The 27,703-nt window shown below is 37.5% G+C and overlaps 1 protein-coding gene across 1 annotated transcript in view; it reads right to left on the bottom strand.

Moving 5' to 3' along the window:
* Window positions 1–7,668: 7,668 nt before the first annotated feature.
* LOC134375920 (zinc finger protein 502-like) overlaps window positions 7,669–27,703 on the bottom strand; it is a 37,866-nt gene continuing 17,831 nt past the window's right edge. The window contains exons 4-6 of the mRNA XM_063094656.1: window positions 13,990–14,116; window positions 13,647–13,739; window positions 7,669–11,403 (exon numbers count right to left, since the gene is read on the bottom strand). Coding sequence (XP_062950726.1) covers window positions 9,644–11,403; window positions 13,647–13,739; window positions 13,990–14,116 — 1,980 coding nt within the window. The 3' untranslated portion in view covers window positions 7,669–9,643. The remainder of the gene's footprint in view (window positions 11,404–13,646; window positions 13,740–13,989; window positions 14,117–27,703) is intronic.

Consider the following 27,703-nt stretch of genomic DNA (forward strand, 5'->3'; position numbering starts at 1 on the left):
ACCTATGAGAACAAATACCGAGTCTTGGACATGGGGTCATGTATTAGTCCATTTTTTGTTGCCTATAACAAAGTACACTGAACTGGGTGATTTATAAAGAAAATGAAATTTATTGCTTACGGTTTCTGAGGCTGGGAAGTCCAAAGTCCATCTGGTGGTGGTGACAGTGACCCAGGGGTCTCACATTGCAAGATGGCGGAAAGCAGAGAAAGCATAAGGCAGACTCTTCTCTTCTTTTAAAGCTCTGAGAACCACACCCTTGACCACCATTTTTAATCCATTCACTACTGCATGGTCCTACAAACTAATCACCTCTTCAAAGGCTGTACCTTTCAATTACCATAAAAGGATTTCCCACCCTCTTACCAGTCTTGGTGGGGACAAAGTTTCTAATACATAAAACTTGGGGGACACAATTCAAGCTTCGGGGAGTTTTGGGGGGACATAATTTAATCCACTACAGGTCATATAAACTTTTGAATTTGAACTCACAAAAGGGACTAAAAAGAAGGGCAAGAGAGTAGGAAGAGAAAACAGAAACATAAGTGTTACTGAAACTAAGGAGGAGTTTCAATAGCTACTGAGATGTTGTAAGATAAAGACTAAAGAGTGTCTTCTGAATGGAGACAGGAAGCTGTTGCTAACCTGAATGAGCTAAACTTTAAGTTTTACAGACACCCATGAGGAGCAGACCATGAAGCACACCACTTCTTGACACTGACTTTTTTCTTTTTAAGCAAAATTATGGACAGAGGTTAGTTGGGAAAATAGAATAATTTAATCAGGCCCTCTTGCCTTGGGTCTGGTTGGGGATGGTGTGGTGCATTCTTTGTAAATAAGTTGTGCATGTGGGTGGGGTTGGTGCGCTTGCATGGCACTGCTGCTGGCTGTCATCTACTGCCTGGGGTGGCTGCTCCTGCCCAGCCATGCTGTTGAACCTATGGCTCCAAGGACCTTTTTGCCAGTTACCTAGCTCATAGACCTGTGTATGAGGGGTCTGGTGACCCAGCCTGGTGCGTGAGGGGTCTGGAGACCCAGCCTGGCATGTGAAGGGCTTGTGCCCCAGTCTGGACAATGGGCTTGAGGGGTCTGTGAGCTCCAGACCTAGCCCTAGCTCAATAGTTGGCATCAGCAGCATTCTGAAATTAGTCCTAGCACTACAATTGGTGTAGTCTGTGACAGAATTCTGAACAGGTATAGGAGCTGAAAGCCCTTGGAAGAAGGAAGAAATGTGGCTATCCTTAAACATGTGGTGCCCGGTGGACACTTTTCTGCTGACTGGAGCCTGGCTGCTGCTCACAATGCTGCAAACTGATCGAGATTTGCGACAGAAAGCAGAGTTGTTCGAAGCAAATATGATTATCCTGGAGGATGACATGCAGTGACTGGCCACTCCTTCCTCTCACACCAGGGAAGACGACCAACCCAGTGGTGAGTTGGGAGAAATTGTGTGTCTCCAGGCATGACCTGTTGTGCATGAGAAATTGAAACATAAGCAGCCTATGGGACCAGATGGACAAGCAGTGGGTGATCCACAGGTGACCCAGTTCACTACCTGATGGAGTTTAGATGTGTTGTCCCCTCCAAAGCTCATGTGGAAATTTGATCTCCAATGTGGCAGTGTTGGAAACTGATTTGAGTCATGGGGGTGGATCCCTCATGAATGGATTAATGCTCTCCCTGGGGGAGGCAGAGGTAATGAGTGAGAGCTGATTGTTTAAAGGACTCTGGCACCTTTTCTCTCTCTCTCTCTTTTGCTTCCTCTTGCCATGTGATCTGCTTGTACCCACTGGCTGCCTGCCACTTTTCCTCCATGAGTAGAAGCAGCCTGAGGCCCGGGCCGGATGCAGCTGTCCCAGAATCGTAAGCCAAATAAACCTCTCTTCTTTATAAATTACCCAGTCTCAGGTAATTCTGTTATAGCAACACAAAACAGACTAATAGAAAATTGGTACTGAGTGTGGTGTTGCTATACTGATACCTGAAAATGTGGATGCAGCTTTGGAACTGGGTAATGGGCAAAGGCTGGAAGAGTTTGGAGGACTTAGAAGAAGAGAAAAAGACGAAGGAAAGTTTGGAATGTCTTAGAGACGTGATGACAAGCAGAATGCTGATAGAAACGTGGACAGTAAAGGCCATGTGGATGATGAGGTCTCAGATAGAAATGAGGAACTTGTCAGGAATTGGGGCAAAGATCACCCTTGCTATGTCATAGCAAGGAATTTGACTGCATTGTGTCCATGCCCTTGGACTTTGTGGAAGGTGGGACTTAAGAGTTGTAAACCAGAGTATTTGGCCAAAGAAATTTCTAAGCAGCAGAGCATTAAGGAAGCTGCATGGTTGCTTTAAGAGCCTACTCTGAGTTATGGCAGCAAAATCATGATATAAAGCCAGAATTTAAAAGGGGAGCAGAGCATAAAGATTTGGAAAATTTGCAGCATGGCCATGTGGTAGAAAAGCAGAGAGCATGCAATGGTGCAGCCCAGCGACCACTAGCTAAGAAGATTAGTACAAAAGAAAGGGATTATCAAGAGAAGGAGAAAAATGCCCTGAAGGCATTGCAGAAGCCTCTGGGGCCAACCCTTCCATTTCAGGCCCAAAGGCCTAGGGAGACAGAATGGTCTTGGGGAACAGGCTCAAGGCACTCTCCATGGGCTTCCTACCCGGGGCCACCTTGGGAAGCTGCTTCCAGCACCAGCACCCCAGCTGCTTTGGCTGCTCCAGATGTGGCTAAATTGGCCTCAGGTGTGGCTAGACCCACAGCTTTGGAAAATACAAACCAGAAGTCTTGGCGGCATCCACGTGCTGTTAGGTCTGCAGGCTCACGGAATGCCAGAGCTGTGGAGGCTTGGGAGCCTCCACCCAGATTTCAAAATATGTATGGAAAAGTCTGGGGGCCCAGGAAGAGATCTGCCGCAAGGGTGGAGTCATCACAGACAGCCTTCGTGAGAGCAATGCCGAGCAGAAATGTGGGGTCAGAGTTGCAGCAGAGAAACCCCAACAGTGCCATGCCTAGTGGAGCTGTGAGAGCGGGACCACCATGGAGATCCCAGACCTGTGGAGCTACCAGATTGGAACCCCAGCCTGGGAGAGGTGAAGTGTGGCCTGAGACCAGGAAAGCCATAGGAGCGAAGCTGCCCAAGGACTTGGGGACCCAACCCCCACACCAGTGTGCAGAGGAGGTCAAACATGGCGTCAAGGTACCTGATTTCTCAGCTTTGAGATTTAATGCCTGCCCTGCTGGGTTTTGGACTTGTTTGGGACCTGTTTTTCCTTTCTTTTGGCCTATTCTTCCCTTTTGGAATGGGAATGTATACCCAATGCCTGTTCCACCATTGCATCTTGGCAGTAGATAAATTTGGTTTTGACTTTTACAAGTTCAAAGCTGGAAGGACTTTTGCTTTTGGTCTCAGAGGAGACTTTTTACTTTGGACTTTTAAGGTAGTGCTAGAACAAGCTAAGACTTTTGGGACTGTTGGCTCGAATGATTGTATTTTATATGTGAGAGGAGCATGAGTTTTGGGGGGCCAGGGGCAGAATGATGGAGTTTGGATGTGTTGTCCCCTCTAAAATTCATGTGGAAATTTGATCTCCAATGTGGCAGTGTTGGAAACTGATTGAGTCATGGGGGCAGATCTCTCATGAACGGATTAATGCTTTCCCTGGGGGAGGGACGAGTAATGAGTTCTAGCTCTATTAGTTCCCAGGAGAGCTGACTGTTTAAAGGACCCTGACACCTCCTCTCTCTCTCTCGCTTCCTCTCACCATGTGATCTGCTTGTACCCACTGGCTGCCTGCCACTTTCCGCCATGAATAGCAGCCGCCTGAGGCCCGCGCCAGATGCAGCTGTTCCAGAATCATAAGCCAAATAAACCTCTCTTCTTTATAGATTACCTATTCTATTATAGCAACACAAAACTGACTAAAACACCACCTATGTCCTGTATACCCTGGCTGAACTGGTTGACATGGGGAGACAGTAAAGCAGCAGAAATAGGGAGAGCCTCTGGCTGCTGTAGCTATGGGACCTAGGGGTGGATGGTTTAAGATGCTCTGGGGACTATGTAGTAAACGCATGTCACATTTGTCTGAAGGCAGAAGGCTTGGAGGGTGCCACTTAAACCTGAGCTGACCTGGTGCTGTATAAACCCGAGAAAAGAGTGACTGAGTGAATGCAGTCGTTTGAACTGTGGGCAAATGTTGCAGAACTGCCTGAGACTATGAGTGAATAGCCAGTGTAAGCCGAGCTGATTCAAGTAACTCAGGAGCCAGGGATGGGGGAACTAGATGCTAATAGCCAAGACAATGAAAAGGCCCTGAGGGCATTTCAGAAGTCTGGAAGGGTGCCCAACCCATCACAGACCCTGAGGCCAGGGAGAACTGAGTTTCTCTGGAGGACAGACATGAGGCACTGCTGCTCTCAGCAAACTGCTCCCTGCATCCCAGCCACTCTGGATGGAGCAATCCTGCCTCAGCACCTCCGAAGAGCAAAAGCGGAAAACCTTGGTGGTGTTCACGTAGTATTGTTTGCAGGCCAGCAGTATGTGAGAGCAGTGGAGGCATGGCAGCCTCCACCTAGATTTTGGAAGATGTATGAAAAATCCCGGGGACTCAGGCAGAGACCTGCTGCAGGGGTGGAGCCACTGCAGATGTCATCAATGGAGCAATGTGGAGGAGAAAAGTGGGGTCAGAGCCCCCACAGAGAACTCCCACTGAGGAAATGTCTAGTGGAGCCAGGACAGGTGGGCTGCTGGCAGCATGCAATGCTGACCTGGAGAAGCCACAGGCACCAGACAGCTCAATGGGCTGCACTTGGTGGGCTGTAGGAATGAGGTTTCCCAATGCTTTAGGGGTCCATGTGCCACGGTGTGCTTAACGTTTGCCCTGTTTGGGTTTTGGATTTGTTTGGGGCCTGTTTTTCTGTTCCTCCCTTCTGGAATGGGAATGTGTACCCAATATCTGTCCCACTGTATGTTGGAAGTAGGTAATTTTGACTCTTTACAGGTTCACAGCTGAAAGAAGTTTTGACTTTAGTCTCAGATGAGACTTTGGACGTTTGAGTTGGTGCTGCAACAAGCTAAAGACTTTTGGGAATGGGATGGAATGTGTAATATGTAAATGTAAGTGTCATCTAAGCCTTAAGGAGGTGGGGTCCTGAGTTGTCAGGGGAGGATGGAGAAGTGCACAGACTCAGGAGAGTTCACCTGAGAGAATCTGCTATCTTATCTCTGACACAATTGTGGAGTCACTCGTTCTGCTGTTGTCACTCTCTGCAGCTCACCTCTTTGTTCTGAGACTCAGAGGTACACTGTTTGAAAAATATCAGGGCCTAGCAGGGAAGACTAGAAAAGTCAAGCCTGAGAGAAGAGAAAATGGCAGGTGGGTACCTAGGCAAACCATTTATAGACTCTGTATTCAAATAAGCCTCCTTGAAGACTTGTTCTGATTGGATGAAAGGGAACACAGTGAGCCAGCTCTGGTTGGGTGATCCTGTTAGTGGCCATCAGTCAGTCAGAAAATAAAAAATATATAAGGAGACTCTTATGAGTACTTGCCAAAGACCTCCACCTACAGCACATTCCACTTTAGAGAGTTCATTTTCACTTTTTAAAACTTCTTTCAATTATTACTAACTGCAAAGCACAAAAATACAGACATGTGGAATAGCAGAAAATACAATTATGTAACAAAATCACAATCTAAGTTTAGATGTCCATTACTCATCTCATTGCATTTTTCTCTCCTTTACCACTAGAGCTCTAGACAATTCTGCATGCCCTTTGAGGAATAGTATTCTATGGCACAGATATACCACATAAATATTTTCTTCCACTAGGTGATGAATATTTGGGTTTCATTTACTTTTGGCTATTTATAGTGCTGCTATGAGCATTAACAAGACTCTTGGTGTGGCCATAGATTTTCTTTCTTGTTTGTTTTTTGTACATACCTGAGAGCAAAACTTCTGAGTAATATGGTGATTCTTTGTATAATATTTTGAGATAATGCCCAGTTTTCAAAGTGGCTGCACTATTTTACATTCTCATTTGCAATATATGACAGCTCCAAACTCTCCACCTCTGTCAACACTTATTACTGTCTATATTACAGCTATTTTATTGGGTGATAATTATCCTTACGGTTTTGGTTTGCATTTCTAGAATCACTAACAATGTTGTACATATTTCCATGTACTTATTGACAATTTGCATATAGACATGTCTGTTTAAAACCTTTGCCCATTAAAAAAACTTGATCTATTGCCTATTATTGACTTAAGAGTTTTTTGTATATTCTGAAATCTAGACCCTGCACAGATATATAATTTTAAATACTTTTCTCATTCATTGGCATGTCTTTCTATTTTCTCCATGGTATTGTTTAAAAACATGTTTAAAATGTTATCTAGTGCAATTTTTAAAACTTATTTCCTTTTATAGATTGTGAATTTGGTGTACCATCTTTTAAAAAGTTACCGAATTTGTAATTACAAATATTTACTCCAATGTTTCTCTAAGAATTTATAGTTTTAGCTCCTACACACAGAAAGAAACCTGTTTTGAGTTTCTTTTCTGTGTGTGTCATGTGTGTAATTTTAGTAAGGAGTCTAACTTCATCTTTTTGCAAGTGGTTATACAGTTTCCCAGGACGGTTTATTGAAAAGACTGTTCTTTCCCCATTGAAATATCTTGGCATCTTTGCCAAAATTAATTTGCCATAATGAAAGTGTTTATTGCTAGACCTTTAAACATATCCTATTGACCTACATGAATGTGTTCTTATGCTAGTATCATACTGTCTTATTAATGGTAACTTAACATAAGAAATGTTATTGGGAAGTGTGAGTCATCCAATTATTTTTTCAACATTGTTGTATTATTTGCATTTTCATTTAAATCTTAGGGAAATTGAGCTTGCCAATTTCTGTAAAAAAGCTGGAAATTTGAAGAAATTGCATTAAATTTTTAGATTTGTGGAATGCTGTGATCTTAACAGTATTAAATATTGTTATACTTAAACATTGAATGTCTTTCTATTCAGTTTTTAAAATTTCTTTCAGCAATATTTTTCTTTTAATTTTTAGTATAAAGTCTTGCACTTCTTTTGTAAAACATTTCTAAAATTTGCTATGTTATGAATGGAATTGTTTCTTTTTTTATTTCATTTTTAGATTACTCATTGCTAGCATAAAAAAGTACAGCTGAATTATGTATGCTGACCTTGATAAATTCATTTATGGGTATTAACATATGTTACTAAATATCTTACAAAGTTCTATATATAACTTTAGGTCATCTGCAATTAAAGATGGTTTTACTTTTTCTGTTCCAATATGGATGATTTTTTTTATTATTTGTGTAGTATTTTTGTCTAATTTCTCCAGTTCAAAGTTAAACAAAGGGGTAAAATTGAACATTCCTGTCTTGTTTTCAAACATTGAGGCTAAAGCACCTAGTCTTTCACTATGGTGTATAATGTTAGGTGTAGGTTTCCTATAGATGCCCTTTTCCAAGTCTCAGAAGTTTCGTTCTATTCCTAGTTTGCTAGTGACTTTACCACAAATGAGCCCCAAAATATAAGGGTACATCAAATAGTTCAGGATATAATTTATATTATAATTTATTTTTCCACAAAATTTATTAAGTATCTTCATATACCCACATATCAACAGTCCAACCAAGAAAAGGTCCATGACTTTTAACAAGGTATAAAGAGGCTAGATTTAATGTAAGAAATCCAAATTTAAGTCAGTACATTTATTATGCCAACTGTACATATTCAGTACCTATATTTATGCCAGATTCCACTAAAGAAAATTCCTGTTAACAAAGAACACTTATCTGCATGAAACCTACACACGTGAGAAGGCTGTTTTGGGCATTGCAGGCTGTGCTGAAGCATCCCTGGCACCTGCCCACTAGATGGAGTAGCAACTCCAGTCATGACAACCAAAAACGTCTCCAGACATAGGCAGATGTCCTCTGGCAGGCAATATAACCACTTATGCTTAACTATTAGCATACAGTCAAATATTTTTTTAAATAGTTTTGATACTATATTTACTTTTCCAACTGAAAATTTGCATACATACTACATAAGTTGATAGTTTTAGCTTCATTTCAAATTCTGTGCTACACAAGAAACTTGAAATTTTGTTTAAAGTGTTGACATATTAAAGATATTTATGAAAATTTACTTTATTCTCAGCATTCAATAAGATGGTCCCCCATAAGGTGTTCCCAATGTGTTGCATTGTTTCTCCCCATGATTTGATTTTTCTGTAAATGAAGTTTGGGATAAAAGGTGACCAGATGGGTTTCTCTCCTGCATCAACCTCATATACAAGAATAGGTAACTTTTCTCATAAACTTTATACAAAGTTAATTAGCTACAGTGGGCTGGATGTTTTGTAATGGAAACATCACACATACAATGGCTGAACAATTTAAGTATCACTCACATAAAATACAAATGAGAGTTTCAGAATAAAAGTGAGAAGATCATCTCTGCTGTTATCAATTCCTTCTGTCTTAAGTCATGGTGGCCTTTCTCCAACCTATGGCTCCCAAGTTCACCCTGGAAGTCATCTGCACTTCAGCCCTAGAGGACAAATCAGGAAAAAGTGCATGGACTGTTTTTGTTGTTGTGTTGTTGCCAGGTCAGAAAGTAATGTTCATCACTTGTTTCCATATTCTCCTGAATAGAGCTTGGTTACATGGTCATGCACACAGTAACAAGAAGCTCCATCACTTGTTTCCATATTCTCCTGAATAGAGCTTGGTTACATGGTCATGCACACAGTAACAAGAAGCTCAGTATGTGTGCTGTCTGTGCGAGACAGTGTTTTTTGGAAAATAGCCAGTTTCTGATACGCAGATTTTTGTCCTTATGTGAATTCTCTGCTGTCTGCTTAGGTGTGACTTCTGACAAAAGATGTTTCCATGTTTATTACAGTTAGCCTTCCATAAACAAGAGATCCACGTCAGTGGATTCAACAAACCATAGATCAAAATTATTTGGAAAAAACAGGACAATAAAAACTATAGAAAAAACCCTAATGTAGTTTTTGCATTGTATTCAGTATCATAAGTAGCCTAAACATGATGTTATATAGCAGAATGTTACACAAATGGTACATTTTATTTAAAAGACTTGAGCAGCCACAGATTTCAGTAGCCATGGCAAGTGGTGAAATGAATCAACTTTGGATACCAACAGAGAGCTATGTATTCATAGGTTTTCTCTTTTATGTGAGTTCTCTAATGCATCCTGAAGTATGACTTCTGTTGAAAAGTTTTTCCAATGTGTTACATTCATGAGGCTTTACCAATATGAATGCACTCATGCCTAGTAAAATCTGATTTCTGGTAGATTTCCTACGTTCTTTACGTCATGTGGATTCTCACCTGTGTGAATTCTCTGATATGTGCTGAGGTTTCACTTATGTTTGAAGATTTTTCCACACTCATACTCATAGGGTCCCTGTGTGAATTTGCTTATGTTTACAGAGGCATAAATTTTTGGCAGATTTTTCTATATCCTTTACATTCACATCGTTTCTCACCTGTGTGAACTGTATAATGTACACTGAGGTGTGATTTATTTTAGAAAGATTTTCTGTATGTATTCCATTCACATGGTTTCACACCTCTGTGAGTTCTTTAATGTACACTGAGGTCTGATTTACTGTAGAAAGTTTTCTAACATTTTTACATTCATATGGTTTCCCACGTGTGTGAATTCTCTGATGCTTGCTGAGGTTTGACTTCTTGTGAAAGGCTTTTCCACATTCAGTACATGCATAGGGCTTCTCCCCTGTGTGAATTCTCTGATGCTTGCTGAGGCTTGACATATGTTTAAAAGTTTTTCCACACTCATTACATTCATAGGGCCTTTCCTCTGTGTGAATTTTCTTATGTTTATTGAGATCTGAGTTATGGTAGAAAGATTTTCTACATTCTTCACATTCATATGGTTTCTCACCTGTGTGAGTTCTCTGATGTACACTGAGGTCTGATTTACTGTAGAAAGATTTTCTACATTCTTTACATTCATATGGTTTCATACCTGTGTGAATTTTCTGATGCTTGCTAAGGTTTGACTGCCAATGAAAGGTTTTACCACATTCACTACATTCATAGGGCCTTTCCCCTGTGTGAACTTTCTTATGTTTATTGAGGTCGGAGTTATGGTAGAAAGATTTTCTACATTCTTTACAACTATATGGTTTCTCACCTGTGTGAATTCTTTGATGTATGTTAAGCTGTGATTTACTGTAGAAACATTTTCTACATTCTTTACATTCATATGGTTTCTTACCTATATGAATTCTCTGATGCCTGCTGAGGTGTGACTTATCATGAAAAGTTTTTCCACATTCACTGCATTCATATGGTTTCTCACCTGTGTGAGTTCTTTCATGTACATTGAGGCATGATTTACGGTAGAAAGATTTTTTACATTCTTTACATTCATATGGTTTCTTACCTGTGTGAGTTCTCTGATGCCTGCTAAGGTTTGACTTCTTTTGAAAGGTCTTCCCACATTCACTACATTCATATGGTTTCTCACCTGTGTGAGTTCTTTCATGTACATTGAGGCATGATTTGCGGTAGAAAGATTTTCTACATTCTGTACATTCATATGGTTTCTCACCTGTGTGAGTTCTCTGATGCCTGCTGAGTTTTGACTTCCTGTGAAAGGTTTTCCCACACTCATTACACACGTATATCTTCTCCCCCTTATGTGTCCTCTCAGGGATTGTAAGGGGTAATTTCTTCATGAACAATTTATCACATTCACTACATTTATAGGGTTTCTCTGCTGTGTGTATTTTCTGATGTTCAGTGAGTTTAGACTTTTTATAGATTGTGTTCCAACATACATCACACTGAAAAGTTTTCTCTAATACTGGACATATCTCTTGAGCAAGAACAGATGATGTATGAAATTCTATCCCATAATCAAATTTACAGGAGGTTTCTCCCATATGAATCTTCTTATTTGCCAATAATATTGGCTCTTTGCTGAAGGTGCTCCCTTGTCCACTATACTCAAAAGGCTGCTGTTCAGCTTGAATCTTGAAATGCTGATTAATATGCTCACAATGTTGGCATAATTTCTCAGTTATACTGTCATCATCAGATTTCACTCCAGCATGCATCCAATCAAGCTCTCTAGGAGGAAGTGCATTCCAACATACATTACACTCTTCACACCTCAATCCTGAATAGTTTTTGCTATTTATAATGAGATTTGAAATGCAGTTTGAGCTCAAATAAAATGTTTTTTCTGACTCAACTCTCTCAGTTGATGTGTTGCTGTTGGCAATTACAACTTGCCACAGATCTGTACCATGACTTTCTTGGCTTTTCGTAATTAGACCTTCAAACATCTGGGCATCTAAAATAAGAAAAAAATAACTATTGCTTATGGAATGTGCATGTAAAGGTAAAGAAGTTTTTTCATATTCTCATGGCATAAAATTTTATTAAAATGAATAGTGTACTTTTTTTATAAGTATATATTTTTCATACAAACTACCTTAATGTAATAAATTATATTAACATGTTTTCTTTTTTTTTTACATTATATTAACATATTTTCTAATGTTCCATCATGGGTTTCTTTTTGGCTTATTTTTTATTCATAAGAAAATATTTGGCAAAATTTTCAACTACTGCCTAGTCATAGTTTTCAACCAAGTGCTTATCATCTGACATTTGTTTACCCTGTTTTCTATTTTATTCTTATGACAGCAGTGGGTATTGCATAGTATTCTTTTTCTTCTTATTCTGCTTTGAAAGTTGCAGTGCTTTCCTAAATCAACTACTTTCATGTTCAGGAGGAAGCCAATCTTCTGTCCCTTAAACAAATTTTGCTTAGGTTCAGGAATTTGCACCTATATTTGTTTAGTTTTCATTCTTCCCTAGGAAATGGCTATAGGCCTGTGGAGATTTTTCAAATAAAAAATCTTTTCCCTGCTAGATAAAGACAGCTTCCTACAACTTTCTTGTTTAGCCTCGCTGCCTCTGCTAAAGCTCCATTCTTTCACTCTGGGCACCCCCCTTCTGTAGGTCTAAAACATTTGGTTTTCAACGCAGGCTTAGCCCACAATCTTTGAAAATTTTTTCAAGTTCCTTCTGAGGTCACTGGCATTCTTCCCCCATTTTCAGGTGCACAAATCCCTGCTTTATAGTTCACTGCTTTTGGCAGCTTTATTTTGTGCCCTGAAGTTTTGGCTGTCTCCTGCTTTCATCAAAAATAAAATCTTGCCCACATTTTTTACGTCTTCATTGTTTTAGAATAATTTTCACAAAGAGAAGGAGAAAATGCTAACTTCACATCCCACTCGTCCCTACAAAACAAACAAACAAAAACAAAAAACAACAAACTGAGCCCCTCAACAAAAAAACCCTTGGTTCTTTTCAGCTTGGGACCAACAATCTCCTGATTCTCCTTCCAAGTCCAGTGACATTCCTTTCCAGGCTCCTACGCTGTGTCCTCAGCTTCATAATTTCTTATTCATAGTACAAAAGGCTCACTTCTGGATCTTTCTCGTATCCTTATCAACTCCCTAGGTAACCTCCTCTGTGTCTTCAAGAATCACCTTTAAGCCATGAATTTTCCAAATTTGTACCTCCAATAGTGATGTCCACTGTAAAATCTAGATTTTATACTTGGGCATGTATTATATTTCTGTTTCTCTCACTCTGGTTACATATTCCTCATGATTCCAATACAACCACTTATCATGTATAATTTTCTTGTTTCTCACTCATCATCATGTCAACTCTATGCAAGTGAGACATTATTTAGATCATTGCTGTTTTAAATACAACTATAAAATTAACAGTGCTTAAAACCTGCTTAAGATGTGTTTAAAAACAAGTGTATAAACATCTGTGCTATAGGTTAAATGTTCCCCCAAAACTCATATTGAAACTTAATCATCATTGTAACAGTGTGAAGAGTATGGGAAGTCTATGGTAAGGTGAGGCCTTTGAAGGTTTTTAGATAGTGAAGGCTATGCCCTCTTGAATGGGTTAATGGCTTAATGGGTTATCAGGGAGTAGTTTGGTGGCCTTATACAGCATGTGGACACGTTTGCCAATCTCTCCCTCTCACCTTTTGATACCCTCCCTGCACCACCTGTGGACTCTACTGAGAGTCTTCACAAACCCTCACTAGATGAGACCCCTCAACCTTGGACTTCTCAGCCTACATAACTGTAAAAAATAAATTTTGTTTACTAATAAAATGATCAAGTTTCAGGTATTCAGTTACAAGCAAAACAAAACCAAAACCAAAATACATAGAGTAAAAGAGTCTATAGCAAAATGTCTATGATAACAGAGAAAAAGAGAACTACTAAGAATACTGATAAAGTTCACAGCAAAGAAAAAGGTCTAAAAAGAGAAAGGTAGAGATTAGTTTGGGGGAAGTATATAAAATATGCATTAATATAAAATGTGGGTGTATAAGTGTGAGAGCCCTCTTGGGAGATTATACAATGCATGAGTTTCTAAGCAGTCTAGCTGTTCTCATGTCTGAAACCTAGCAAAAATATTGGTAAAAACAGATGGACATGACCAACATCTATTGGGCTTTACTCTTCCCAGCATCAGTGCCTAGTACGAGCTTACCTTGTAGGCTCTGGTTTGGGGGTTCTTCTATCACCCATGGCTCTGCTTCTTGCTCCAACCTGAAGATCACCTCAGGTTTGGTAATGCAGTGCCCTTTAACAGAAAATAACAGAGGACTTTGCAGAATTGCCAAGTCAGATCCTTGGAAGGATGACAAGAGCTCATCTTAAGATGCTATGAAATGACAGGGCCAATTTGAACCTTTCATTAGAGAGGGATGACACTCACATTCTTTATGGAATAAAATCTTACCTAAATACGATTAAGTCTTATAAGTGGTTCCTATATTTACCATAAAAGAATAAAGTGTTGCTCCTCACACTTACTGAGGCATTTCACTCACCCAATGACACCAGGTTGCTGTAGGTCTCTAGCATCACATCCCTGTACAAAGTCCTCTGAACATCACTGAGGTTCTGCCACTCCTCCCAGGTGAAGTCCACAGCAACATCCTCAAAAGATACAAACCCCTGTAAAAGCACATTTCTCCTCAACTCAAGTCACCACACCTGGGTCACAAAACAGTAATATGGGAGTCCACAATTCTGTGTGTGAGTGTTTCATATGTATCTTACAAAAGGTACAGCTTCTATGTATTCCACAATGTGGAAGAAATCACAACAGGAATATTCTACAACTGTAATAATTCGTTAATTACAAACAATACTGCTAAAGTGCTACTTTATACATCTGGAACCATCCTTCTACAGATAAAAGTATGAATAAAATTCCAGTCCTCCAAGGAGCCTATGATCTGGTATGAAGACATAAGTATAAACTCATATCTGAAAAAAAATGTGTTGGGTGAACTAATTTAGACCCAACCCAAATTCAATATAGACTGAGGAAAGAAAGAATGAGAAACTATAGTTCTATTTTGTATCCAGTTTGCACTCCACTGAAATGCCAAAGATGCTTATCCCTTCCATGGAAAGAATGTGTTCTTATAAATATGGGGAAACAGCAAAAGTCCAGTCAGAAGTCCACAAACAACACACACCACATTAATGCTACTATGCAAAGTACTGTCTATGTGATGAGATAAACATAATTTGACCTAAATCAAACACTTAAAAGCTTATACACTCATTGATTTTAAATGATTTCAAAATTAAAAGCATATACCAAACATTTCCAAATTTTCTTTCTACATGCAAAAAAATTGCTTGCGTCCACCTCAGGGTAAACACTGCCACTTTCCAAACCACAGGGTGTACATAATGAGGTTTTGTAGGAAAAGGTAAATTACATAAGGAGATTTGCACTTAACAGTCATCCACTAAAAGGAAAATGGTTCAGTTGCTTAAGGGAGAGTCCAAGGGGAAGAAGACAGTAACAGATGACAGGACACAGAGCAGTAAGCATATTGAAGAGGGAAGTAATCCTTTAAAAGGGAAGAAAGAAAAGTAAATAAAAAGCAAGAACTAAATCTGGTTCTAATTTGCTGTGCAGAAAATAAAATAAGTTTTATTCTGAGGTTGTCTACATGATTGCAGCTACTCAGGAACTAGCACTGTAAAGTAAAAGTAAAATTTGGAAAATTGGGAAAAAAAACTAAAAAGGCAGAAGTGACAGACTTGAACACATTATATATTTAAAATATCTGTGAAAATGTCCAAATGACAATTAGATATATAATTTCAGTGTTTAGGAGAGATATCTAAACCGAGATATCTAAACCGAAGATAAAGATATGGAAAATAGGGGCCGAGCCCGTGGCGCACTTGGTAGAGTGCTGCGCTGGGAGCACGGCAACGCTCCCGCCGCAGGTTCGGATCCTATATAGGACTGACCAGTGCACTCACTGGCTGAGTGCCGGTCATGAAAAAATGACAAAAAAAAAAAAAGATATGGAAAATAGAATTTCATTGATATCTTTAGCCATCAGAGTTAATGAATCTATAACATTAAATTTTTTTAAATGTAGGGAATCTGCAGATACACTAAATATCAAGATAGAAGAGAAATAGACTGTGAAGACAAGGAAAAATTTTTGTGAATTTATTTCATGAATATAGGAAAGCTCAGTATTAAGAAGTCTACCAATAAAATTGATCATTTTCATAGTTGTATAAAGAAAAATCCTTTGATTACCTTAATAGACAGTAAGAAGGTACTTTTAGAAATACATTACAGGTTTCTATTCCTTCACAAAAATCTTGAAAATCATCACTCCATTGTAACAATAAATATAAAGCTGAAGAGACTGAAAAATCAACAACTCGTCTTGGAACCATAAGAGAGAAAAGGACACAGAGCAAACAGTTACCCCCCAAATTAGAAAGGCAGACAGTCAAATATATGGAGTAATGGCTTACAAGAGCAGAGACTTACTCTGTTTTATTGGAAACCACCATGGGAACCAGTGTAAAAGCAGGAAAACTTGAATTGTGACTGACAAATTAAGGGAGGCTCAGTGTAGACAACTCTGAGTGTTAAAATTCCAGGAGACCCAGTCACAGACAGGAAACCACAGTACTGTGAAATTCACAATCAAAAGCATGAACAGGTTCTTACAGTTAATAAAAAAAACTCCCCCCCCCCCGTTTTCACCTGCGAGAAGAAAAAAGGCAAAACATTTTTAAATATGCCAGAACACTCTGTTGTTTATTCATTACCTACACTAGGATATTTTGTTATAGAAGTCCAAACAGACTAAGAGAGCTCACCCTTCTTCAGATCACCTTCTCCACAGCTTACCACCACATTGCTGAATGTGTATTTACAGTATTTTTTCCCCCCTGGTGCATCATGTCTGACTATAAAGACTAAAAAAAAATTACAAGGCATTCTAAAAGACAAATAAGTAAATAAATAAATAAACAAAGAAACAAACAGTTGGAAGTGACAGAGCAAGTATCAGAAAAAGACATGACTAGGATGTTAAAATTATCAGACAGGGAATAAGCTCAAGATTTGAATGGATAAAGCACACATTATTCAAGAACAGTTGGACAATGTAAGCAGAGATACAAGTCCTAAGAAAAAAACAAAACGAACAAACCAAAAACAATACAGCAGATCAAAAACACTCTAACTTAAATAAAGAATGTTTTTAAATGGCTTATGTAGTAGACTGAACAAGATTGAGAAAAGAATCTCTGAGCTTGAAAATAAATCAATGGAAACTTCAAAAACTGAGAAGCAATGAGAACAAAAAACAGGAAAGAACAGAACATAATATCCAAGGACTGGGAAAACCACAAAAGTGTCCTATAGACTAATGTACCATAGAATAATGAGAATACCAGGAAAAAACAGAGAGAAAGAAACAGAAGAAAAATTTGAAATAATAATGCCTGAGAACTTCCACAAATATCAGACACCAAACCAAAGATCCGGGAAGCTTAGAGAATACCAACCAAAATAAATGCCAAAAATCTACACCTAAGCATATCATTTTTAAACCACAGAAAACCAAAGATAAAAAAAAAAAAATCCAAAGAGAAGCCAGATTGGGTGGAAAAAAATCTTACCTACACAGGAACAAAGATAAGAAATACTTCTAAAATCAGCTCAAAATCCATGCAAGAAAGAAGTAGGTGAAATGAAACACTCGAAAGTGTTGAGAGAAGAAACCCACCTAGAGTTCTGTACTCTGTAAAATCACCCTTAAAAAGAAGAGAAACAAATCTTTTCTTATATGAAAAAAAAATATTGCCAGTATAACTGTCTTGCAAGAAATGTTAAAAGAATTTCTATAGATTAAAAAAAAGATATAGTCAGAAATCTGGATCTTATATAAAAAAGAAAGAGCTTTAAAGAAGAAATAAGTGAAGGTAAAATAAAAGCTTTTATTTTTCTTAATTGATCTGATAAAAAGTTGTACCAATAATAGTAGGAACAATGTATAAAATTATGTATGCTTTTACATATACACCCATGTAACATAGTTTTACTTATACACAAGCGTACATAACTAAGTCACAAAAATGGTATGAGGAACAGGAAGATGAGAGGAAGAAAACAATGATTCTTTTGTAATAAGCACGTTACACTGCTGGTAAAGTGGTACAGTGTTACTTGAAAGTGGACTTAAATTAGCTGTAAATGTATATTTCAAATTTTAGGGGAAGCAGAAAAAACAAAACAAAAAACTTTCTGAAAAAGTACAACTGTAAAAAAAAAAAGCTCAGAAAGCAGAGAAAATGTAATCATATATAAAATGGTCCATTAATACCACAAAAGGCTGCAAAAGAGCAGGAGACAAGTAGACAGAAAGAAATAATTAAGATCAGAGCAGAACTAAATGAAATAGAGACCCCAAAAATGATACAAAAGATCAACAAATCAAAAGTTGTTTTTTTGAGAAGATAGATAAAATTGACAAGCCATTAAGTAGGCTAATTAAAAGAAGAGAGAAGACACAAATAACAAAAATTAGAAACAAAACAGGTGATATTACAACTGATACCTCAGAAATACAAGGAATCATTAGAGAATACTATAAACAAATATACACCAACAAATTTGAAAATCTGGAAGAAATGGACAAATTTCTGTACACACAAAGACTACCAAGACTAAACCCAGAAGACACAGAAAATCTGAACAGACCAGTAACAATAAAAGAGACTGAAGCTGCTGCAATCACCAGTCTCCCAACAAAGAAAAGCCCAGGACTGGATGGCTTCACTGCAGAATTCTACCAAACCTTTAAAGAACAATTAATACCCATTCTATACAAACTATTCCAAAAAACTGAAACAGAGGCCATTCTCCCAAACTCATTCTACAAGGCAAAAAACACCCTGATATCAAAACCATAAAAACATAAAACAACAAAAAAAGAAAACTACAGTCCAATGTCTTTGACGAATATAGATGCATGAATTCTCAATAAAATATTAGCTAATAGAATACAGCAATACATATATAAAATTGTACACAGTGATCTGTAGAGATTTAAAAATACTGATTCTCATTTGATTTTTAGTATAGAGTTTTTAGGTAATGCCTGTATGGTATGAAAGTCTTCCACTAGGGGACAAAAGCCCACAGCTAGCAGGCAATGGCCCATCTAATCAACTCTAATCACTGTTTAGGTATGGGATTGTATACTTTAATGATTTTTAAATTAATAGGTGGCTGTCATACCAATCTCATTAAGAGATTTTAAAGAATTGCTGTAGGAAAATATGTGAGAAATGTTTGCTGAAGGGAAAACTTTTTGTTAAATGGAAACTAAAGATACAATCACAGATAGATAGAATCATAGGAATGTAATGATTGTTTTAGCTCTTATAAAAATAGTTATATTTTAAGTTAAGGATAATGATCATAGTGTAACTAGCTTAACATTTCACTATACTTTGGAATATCACACTTAGTTTTAATGATGTTACTATCCTCCATTGTTTAAGCTATACTTAGCTACAGATAACTTTTGTCATGTTGCCCATGTCTTGGTGTCCTTTTGAAATGATTGAATCAACTGATTTTTCTTGTGAAACTTCCTTGTCTTTACAATGAAAACAGAAGCTAACTTTGAATCAGGGCTATACCCAGTTTCTCCTTCTAACAGAGGAGTTCCTGAGATGCAGTCCTTTGGGCTTTTCATAGCATTCACGTTGCTTTGAGTAATCTTTTTTTCATCTCCATTACATGGTGAGAAGTGTAACAATGATCAAGTGGGATGCATCCCATGGATGCAAGGTTGGTTCAACATATGCAAGTCAAGAAATCTGATACACCACATCAACAAAATCAGACAAAAACCATATGATCATCTCTATACAAGCTGAAAAAGCGCTTGACAAAATTCAACATTTGTTCATGATAAAGACTATAAATTAGGTATAGAAGGAAAGTATCTCAACACAATTAAAGCCATATATGACAAACCCACTGCCAATATCAGCTTTAATGGGGGAAAGTTTCAACTTAAGAACAGTAAAAAGGATGCCCACTCTTACAACTCCTATTTAAAATAGTATTGGAAGTACTAGCCAGGGCAATCAAGGAAGAGAAAAAAATAAAGGGCATCTGCTTTGGAAAAGATGAAGTCAAACCGTCCCTGTTTACAGATGATATGATCCTATATAGAGAGCAGCCAAAATATTCTCCAAAAAATGCTTGTAGAGTTGATAAATGATTTCAGCAAAGTTGCAGGATACAAAATCAATATGCAAAAATCAGTAGCAATTCTATACTCCAACAATGAAGTGGCAGAAAAAGAAATCAAGAAAGCTAGCCCATTTACAATAGTCACCAAAAAAATAAAATACCTAGGACTCTCTCTGATGAGAACTACAAACCACTTTTGAGAGAAATTAAAGAGGACACAAGAAGATGGAAAGAAATCCCATACTCTTGGGTTGGAAGAATTAACATTGTGAAAACGACCATACTACCCAAAGTGATCTACTGATTCAATGCATTGCCCATCAAAATTCCAATGATATCCTTCTCAGAAATGGAAAAAACAATTCTAACATTAATATGAAATAACAAAATACCACAAATAACCAAAACAATCCTGAGCAAAAAAATAATAAAGCTGGAGGCATTACATTACCTGACTTTAAACTATACTGCAAAGTACTGTAGTAACCAAAAGAGCATGATACCGGCATAAAAACAGACACACAGACCAATGGAACAGAATAGAGAACCCAGAAATCAACCCATACACCTACAGCCATCAGATCTTTGACAAAGGCCCCAAGAACACACACTGGGGAAGAAACAACTGTTCAGTAAATGGTGCTGGGAAAACTGGACATCCATATGTATAAGAATGAAACTAGACCCGTACATCTAGCCATATACCAAAATCAACTCAAAATGGATTAAAGTATTAAATATACATCCTGAAGCAATAAAACTCCTAAAAGAAAACAGGGGAAACACTTCAGGAAGTACAATTGGGCACAGACTTTATGCATATGACCCCAAAAGCACAGGCAACCAAAGGAAAAATAAATGGGATTATATCAAACTAAAAAATTCTGCACAGCAAAAGAAACAACAGAGTGAAAAGACAACCAAGAGAGTGGGAGAAAATATTTGCAAATATTCATATGACAAAGGATTAATATCCAGACTATACAAGAAACTCAAACAGCAAAGTAACCCAATCGAAAAATGGACAAAAAGGAGCTTAATAGGAATTTCTCATAGAAATATATGAATGGCCAACAGACACATGAAAAAATGCTCAACATCACTCAGCATTCAGGAAGTGCAAATCAAAACCTCTTTGAGATATCATCTAGCTCCAATTAGGCTGGCTAATATCCAAAAGACTGAGAATAATAAACACTGGTGAGGATGCAGAGAAAAAGGAACCATTGTACACTGTTGGGGGGACTGCAAAATTTTGCAGACTTTCTGGAAAATGGTATGATAGTTCCTCAAACAATTACTGATAGATCTACAATATGACTCAGCTATCCTGTTGCCAGGTATATACCCAAAGGAATGGAAATCATTGTGTCAAAGAGATACCTGTACTCCCATGTTTATTGCAGCACAATTTACAATAGCCAAGAGTTGGAACCAGCCTAAATGCCCATCATCAGATGAATGGATAAGGAAAATGTGGTACATCTACACAACAGAATACTACTCTGCTGTAAAAAAGAATGAAATACCACTATTCACAGCAACATGGATGGACTTAGAGAAAATTATATTTAGTGGAATAATCCAGGCACAGAAATAAATACTGCATGTTCTCACTTACATGTGGGAGCTAGTAAATATAAATAAATAAATAGACAAATAAATAAATATACAAATAAATAAATGGGGGGAAGGGGAAAAGAAGACACAATGACAAAAATTCCTTGAACTTGTTAAGTGAACAGATATGATGTTGATGAAGTAAGGGGGAGGAAAGAAGGGGGAAGGAAGAATTGGTAAAGGAACATGAAAATCAACTACATTGTAAACTGATAAATGTTAAAAAAAATCCAACAATGACAATGAATTTGCTAACCTGATTTAATCACTACAGATTGTATGCATGTATTGAAATATAACTCTGTACCCCAGAATATGTAATCAATATCACTGATCAATATATGTACTCAAAATCCAAATATGTATAATCAATAAGTATCAATTCAAAAGTTTTAAAAAATTAAAAATTAATATAAACAAACAAGAAAAGGAAAATGATTTAAAAAAGTGGAAGACATAAGAGCATCAAACAGGAGGAATAAATAGAAAAGAATAACAAATATGGTAGGTATTAATCCAACTATATCAACAATCCCTTTGAATATCAATGGTCTAAATGAACCAAATAGACGACAGAGATTGTCAGATTTTATCAAAATATAAGCCCCAACTGCATGTTGTTTACAAGAAACCCACATTAAATATAAAGACATATGAATTCAAATAAATGGATGGGGAAAAATATACAATGCTAACAGTAAAGAATGCAGGAGTCACCATATTTATTTCAGACACAGAAGACTTCAAAGCAAGGAAAGTTATCAGGGATAAAAGAAAAGGTATTATGTCAGGATATAGGGGTTAATTCTTCAAGAAGTTAATTCTTACTGAATATGTGCCTAACAAGAGGTTGTCCAAGTACATGAGGCAAAAAATAATAGAATTGCAAAAAGAAATAGACGAATCCACCATTAGAACTGATTACCTCAACACCCTCTATCAAACATGGACCAATTTAAAAAGCAGAAAATCAGTAAAGACATAGTTAAATTCAACAACACAATCTCAATATAATTGATATCTATGGACTACATTGAAAAACAAAATAGACAATATTTTCAACCTCACATAAGACAATCACTAATGTAGAACACATTCTAGGTCATAAAACATACTGTAACATATTTAGAAAAAGCAGAAATCATACACTGTGTGCTCTCAGATATCACAGAAACCAGCAACAACACAATAACTGTAAGATCCCCAAGTAAAATGGGATTAAACAACACACTCTAAATACTGCATGGGTGAAAGGAGAAATGTTAAGATAAATTTTTAAATATTTAACTAAATAAAAATGAAAACAGATTATCAAAACTAGTGGGATACAGCAAAAGCAGTGTTTTGAAGGAAATTTATGGCATTGCATGCCAATATTAGAAAAGAAGAAATATCTAAAATCAATAATCTAAGTTTCTACCTTTGGAAACTAGAAAAAAGGGAGCAAATAAAATCCAAAAGAAGTAGAAGAAAATAAATACTAAGATAGAGCATAAATTAATAAATTAAAAAAAGAAAGTCGATAGAGAAAAACAAAAACAAAATAGCTGGTTCTTTGAAAAGATCAATAAAATTAATAATCATACAGCTAGGATAAGGAAAAAGAGGACAGAAATTACTAATATCAGAAATGAAAGCAGGGCATCACTACAGATTCTGTGGACATAAAAGGATAATAAAAAATACTATGACTAATTCTCTTGAACACATTTGAAAAGCTGAAATGGACCAAGTCCTCAAAAGACACAATCTACATATTTCACGCAACATGAAATACACAATCTGAATAGGCCTCTATCATGAGAATCGAGTAAATCATTAATAACCTTCAAAACAAGAAACATCCAGCCCAGATGTGTTCACTGGTATACTCAACAAAACATTTGAGGAAGAAATTATACCAATTCTCTACTAACTATTTCAGAGTACAGAAGCAGATAGGATACTTCTCAACTCATTCTATGAAGACAGCATTACCTTGATACCAAAACCAGAAAAAGACATTATAAGAATAGAAAACTACAAACCATTACTTCTATGAACATACATGCAAAAGTCCTCAACAAAATATTAGCAAACCTAATCCAAAAATGAATATAAAAAACTGTGAACCATGATCAAGTGAGATTTATTCCAGGCATGCAAAGCTGGTAGAACATTTGAACACCAGTTCCTGGAACTATGTGATTACAGCAAGATTGCGGAGTCCAAAGATAATATGCAAATTTGATCACTTTCCCATGTAACAGAAACAACCACATGAAATTTGAAGTAAAAAAAAAACACTATTTACGTTAGCGCCCCAAAAATAAAATGGTTGCAAATCATATATCTCATAAGAAGTTAACATCCAAAATACATAGACTACAACTCATTAAAAAATAAATAACCTAATTTTAAAAATGGGCAAAGGACTTGAATAGACATTGCTCCAAAGATGATATACGAGTGGCTAAAAAGCATATGAAAAGATGTTTAACATCACTAATCATTAAATAAATGCAAATTAAAACCACAGGGAGATATCACTTCACACCCAATAGAACATAACAAATATTGCAAAAATTGGAACCCTCATAAACTGTTGGTGGGAATGTAAAATGGTGCAGCCACCATAAAAAAAATAATACAGTGGCTTTTTTAAAAGTTGTAAATAGAATTACCATAAGATCTAGCAATCCAACTTTTATGCACATATCCAAAATAATTAATAATAGTGTTTCAAAAAGATATTTGGACACCTGTGTTCATGGCAACATTATTCACTTAGTCAAATGGCAACATTATTCATTTAGTCAAGAGTTGGAAGCACTCCAAATGTGTTACATACACAAATGCGAATGCATAAACAAAATGTTGGATGTACATAAAGGAATATTAGTCAGCCTTAAAAACAAAGAAAATTATGACAGTCCTATGCTATAACACGGAACCCTGAGGACATTAGGCAAAGTAAAATGAGGCACTCACAAAATGACAAAAATTGTATGGTTCCACTGATATAAGTCAAATTTTTAGAAACACAAAGTAGAATGTTGGTTGCCACAGGCTGGGAGGAGGGGGAAATTGAGAGCTGTTATTTAATGAGTACAGAGTTTCGTTTTTCCAAGATAAAAAGTTCTGGATATCTGCTGCACAACAGTGTTAATGTACCTAACACTACTTAGTTGAAGAAATGGTTAAGTAGGTAAATTTATATGATTCTTACAAAAATTAAAAATAAGCATTCTCAAAAATAATTTTAAAAAGCCATTAGAAGATCGAACTGAAACATTAAAAGAAAAATTGAGTAACCAAATAGAATTTAGGAAAGCAAAGACAGAGGACCAAAAAGCAATTGAGACAAGAGAAAATAGGTAGTGAAATGGCAGACCTAAATCTAATTGAATTGGACTAAATATTCTACTTTATGCAGATAGTGTCAGGCTTGACTGGAAAGTAAGACCCAACTATATGCTATCCACAGAGACATGCTTTAAATACACAGACAAAAACAGAATGAAAGGAAAGGTGGAAAAAGGTATACTACACAGACGTAAGTATAAAAGCTTAAGTAGAGATATTAATACTAGCAAAGAGAAACTTCAAGACAAAATATATCACCTGGAAGAAAGAGAGCACTTTCATAATAACAAAAGGATTATATGTGAGGATGACGTAGCAGTTATAAATGTGGCTGTGGCTTAACACAGAGCCTCAAAGTACAGTCATATGTCCCTTAAATACTGGGATATGTTCTGAGAAATGTGTTATTAGGCAAATGTGTCATTGTGAATATCATGGAGTGTACTTACACAACCTACATGGTATAGCCTACTACACACCTAGGCTATACAGTATAAACTATTGCACAGTTATACATGCAGTCTGTTCCTGAACAAAATGTTGTTATGGGGCACATGACTGTACCTGAAACAAAAAATAACACACCTAAAATGAGAAACTGACAAATCCAAAATCACAGAGAATTAATACTCCTCTCTCAGTAACTAATGAAAAAAACATAAAAAATCAGGGAGGATAGAGATCTAAATGATAAAATTTTACCTATGTGATATTGTAAAAATATATATTTGGTCTCTGTCCTAGTCTCCTGGCATACAACTCCTAAGGTACGTAGACTCTCCAAAGTGATGAGTTGCCATTTTGCATACCAATAAATTGGCTGATGGCTGGCTGCCCCTAGGTAGCTTCAGGATGGGGGTTTGTTGCCAGAGAAACCAAGTCTGTAATCAGGACTTTCAGCCCCCCCCCACCCACACACACACACACATACTGCCAACCTCCAGGGAAGGGAGAGAAGCTGAAGTTGATCACCAGTGGCCTATGATTTAATCAATTGTGCCTAATGGGGCCTCCATAAAAACCCAAAAACAGGGTTCAGGGAGCTCCTGGGCAGCCGAACTCATTGACGTGGCAGGAGGATGATACACCCCAACTCCAAGGAAACGGAAGCTCCTGCACTTGGAACCCATCCAGACCTTGCCCTGTGTATCTCTTCCCCTTGCTTTTTATTTCTCAAAATATCCTTTAAAATGAACTGGTAGATGTAAGTTAATGTTTCACTGAGTTTGTGGGGGCTCCTCTAGTAAATTAATATAGCCTAAAGAGAAAGAAGGAACTTGTGGGAGCCACAATTTATAGTCAGTGAGAAGTTCCAGGGACCTGGACTTGCAACTGACACCTGAAGTGGGGAAGTCTTGGGACCTGAGCTCTTCTTATGGGATCTGAAGCTACCTCTTAGGTAGATGGTGCTAAAACAGATTTGAATTAGAGAAACACCCAGCTGGTATCTGCAGCAGAATTGATCATTTGCTTATTGTGTGAGAAATCCTCACACATCTGGTGTCAGAAGTGTGTTGTGAGAGTATAGTAGAAGAAACTGGGTGAGTTTTTTTCTACTCATCTTAACTGATATTTATACAGTGCAATCTGGAGCTGCTGGAGCTGAATGTGTCCACCAACAGTTCATGTGTTGGAAACATGATCCCAACTGTAGCAGTGTTAGCTGCTGGAGCTGAATGTGTCCACCAACAGTTCATGTGTTGGAAACATGATCCCAACTGTAGCAGTGTTAAAAGGGTAGGAAATCCAAGATATTTGAAAGGTGGGGCCCTTAAGAGGTGACTGGACTGTGATGACTATGCCGTGGTGAATGGATTAATCATTCATGGAGTAATGGATTAACGGTTTAATGGGTTATCATGGTTGTAGAGGGGTGGCTTTGTATGAAGAACACATAAAAGTGTTCTTGCCATTATGGCATTATGGCCATGTGCTAACCTGCACTGCCACAGGACTGCCTACAAAGCCCCCACCAAGAAGGCCCTCACCAGATGTGCCCCTGAACACTGAATTTCTCAGCCTCCAAAATGGTAAAAAATAATCTCTCCTTTTTTATACATTACCCAGTTTCAGGTATTCTGTTATAAAACAAACAAAAAGAAGACTAACACAGGAGCACTCACCAAGAAAGAACACACAGCTATACAACAAATCTCAAGACTGAAATCTTATAAAATATGTTCTCTGACCAAAATTAAATGAAACTGGAAATGAACAACAAAAATACATCCACAAAATTCTCAAACATTTGAAAATTACATGATACACTTTGAAATAATATGAGTCAAAGAAGTATTCAGAAGAAAAATTAAATCTGGTACAAACATACTGTAACAATGTCATTTCTGGCAGATTAAAGGTGGCCACAACTTCTTTCCACTACTTCAACTGTGATAAAAATTAATTCCCCTTGAACCTTGCGTGGCTTTAGTTACTTGTTTGGCCAAGAGAATGTGGTAAAACTGTCATTCTGGGACTAAGAAAGACTGAGCGACAAGAAGTCATGCAACATACTTCTTGGAATGTTAATTTGGGGGAAGACAATCAGTATGTAAAAAATACAACTACTCTTAGACCACCCTGGTGGGGAAGCACATAGAAAGCCCATGACTAGGTCTGCTCATTGACAGCCCCCAGGAGTCTACAGCAGCACCCACTGCACCCCCAGTGAGCCTTCTGGGACACCAGCCCAGCTGTGCTTTCACATGATCCTTCCATCACTGCACCTGTGTGAAAGACAAGCCAGCCAGACTCCCTAAGCCAAAGAACTAGAATTATAAGTTGTTTTTAAGGTGCTTAGTTTTGGACATGTTTTCTTAGGCAAAATTCTGAAACAGGATTTGGTGCCTGGAAATGAGGTGCTGTGGTGATAGAAAGCTACAATACATGGCACTGGCTGTGAGACCAAGCAGAAGCTGGACTTCATGGAGAGGGTCTGTGCCAGCTGGAAGGACATCAACACCCTTGGTAAGGGCCTGAAGGACAGTGACAAAAATGGCATTAGAAAGTGAAGAAAAGGTCACATG

This window comes from Cynocephalus volans, chromosome 4 (assembly GCF_027409185.1).
Source record: "Cynocephalus volans isolate mCynVol1 chromosome 4, mCynVol1.pri, whole genome shotgun sequence".
Taxonomy (NCBI): domain Eukaryota; kingdom Metazoa; phylum Chordata; class Mammalia; order Dermoptera; family Cynocephalidae; genus Cynocephalus; species Cynocephalus volans.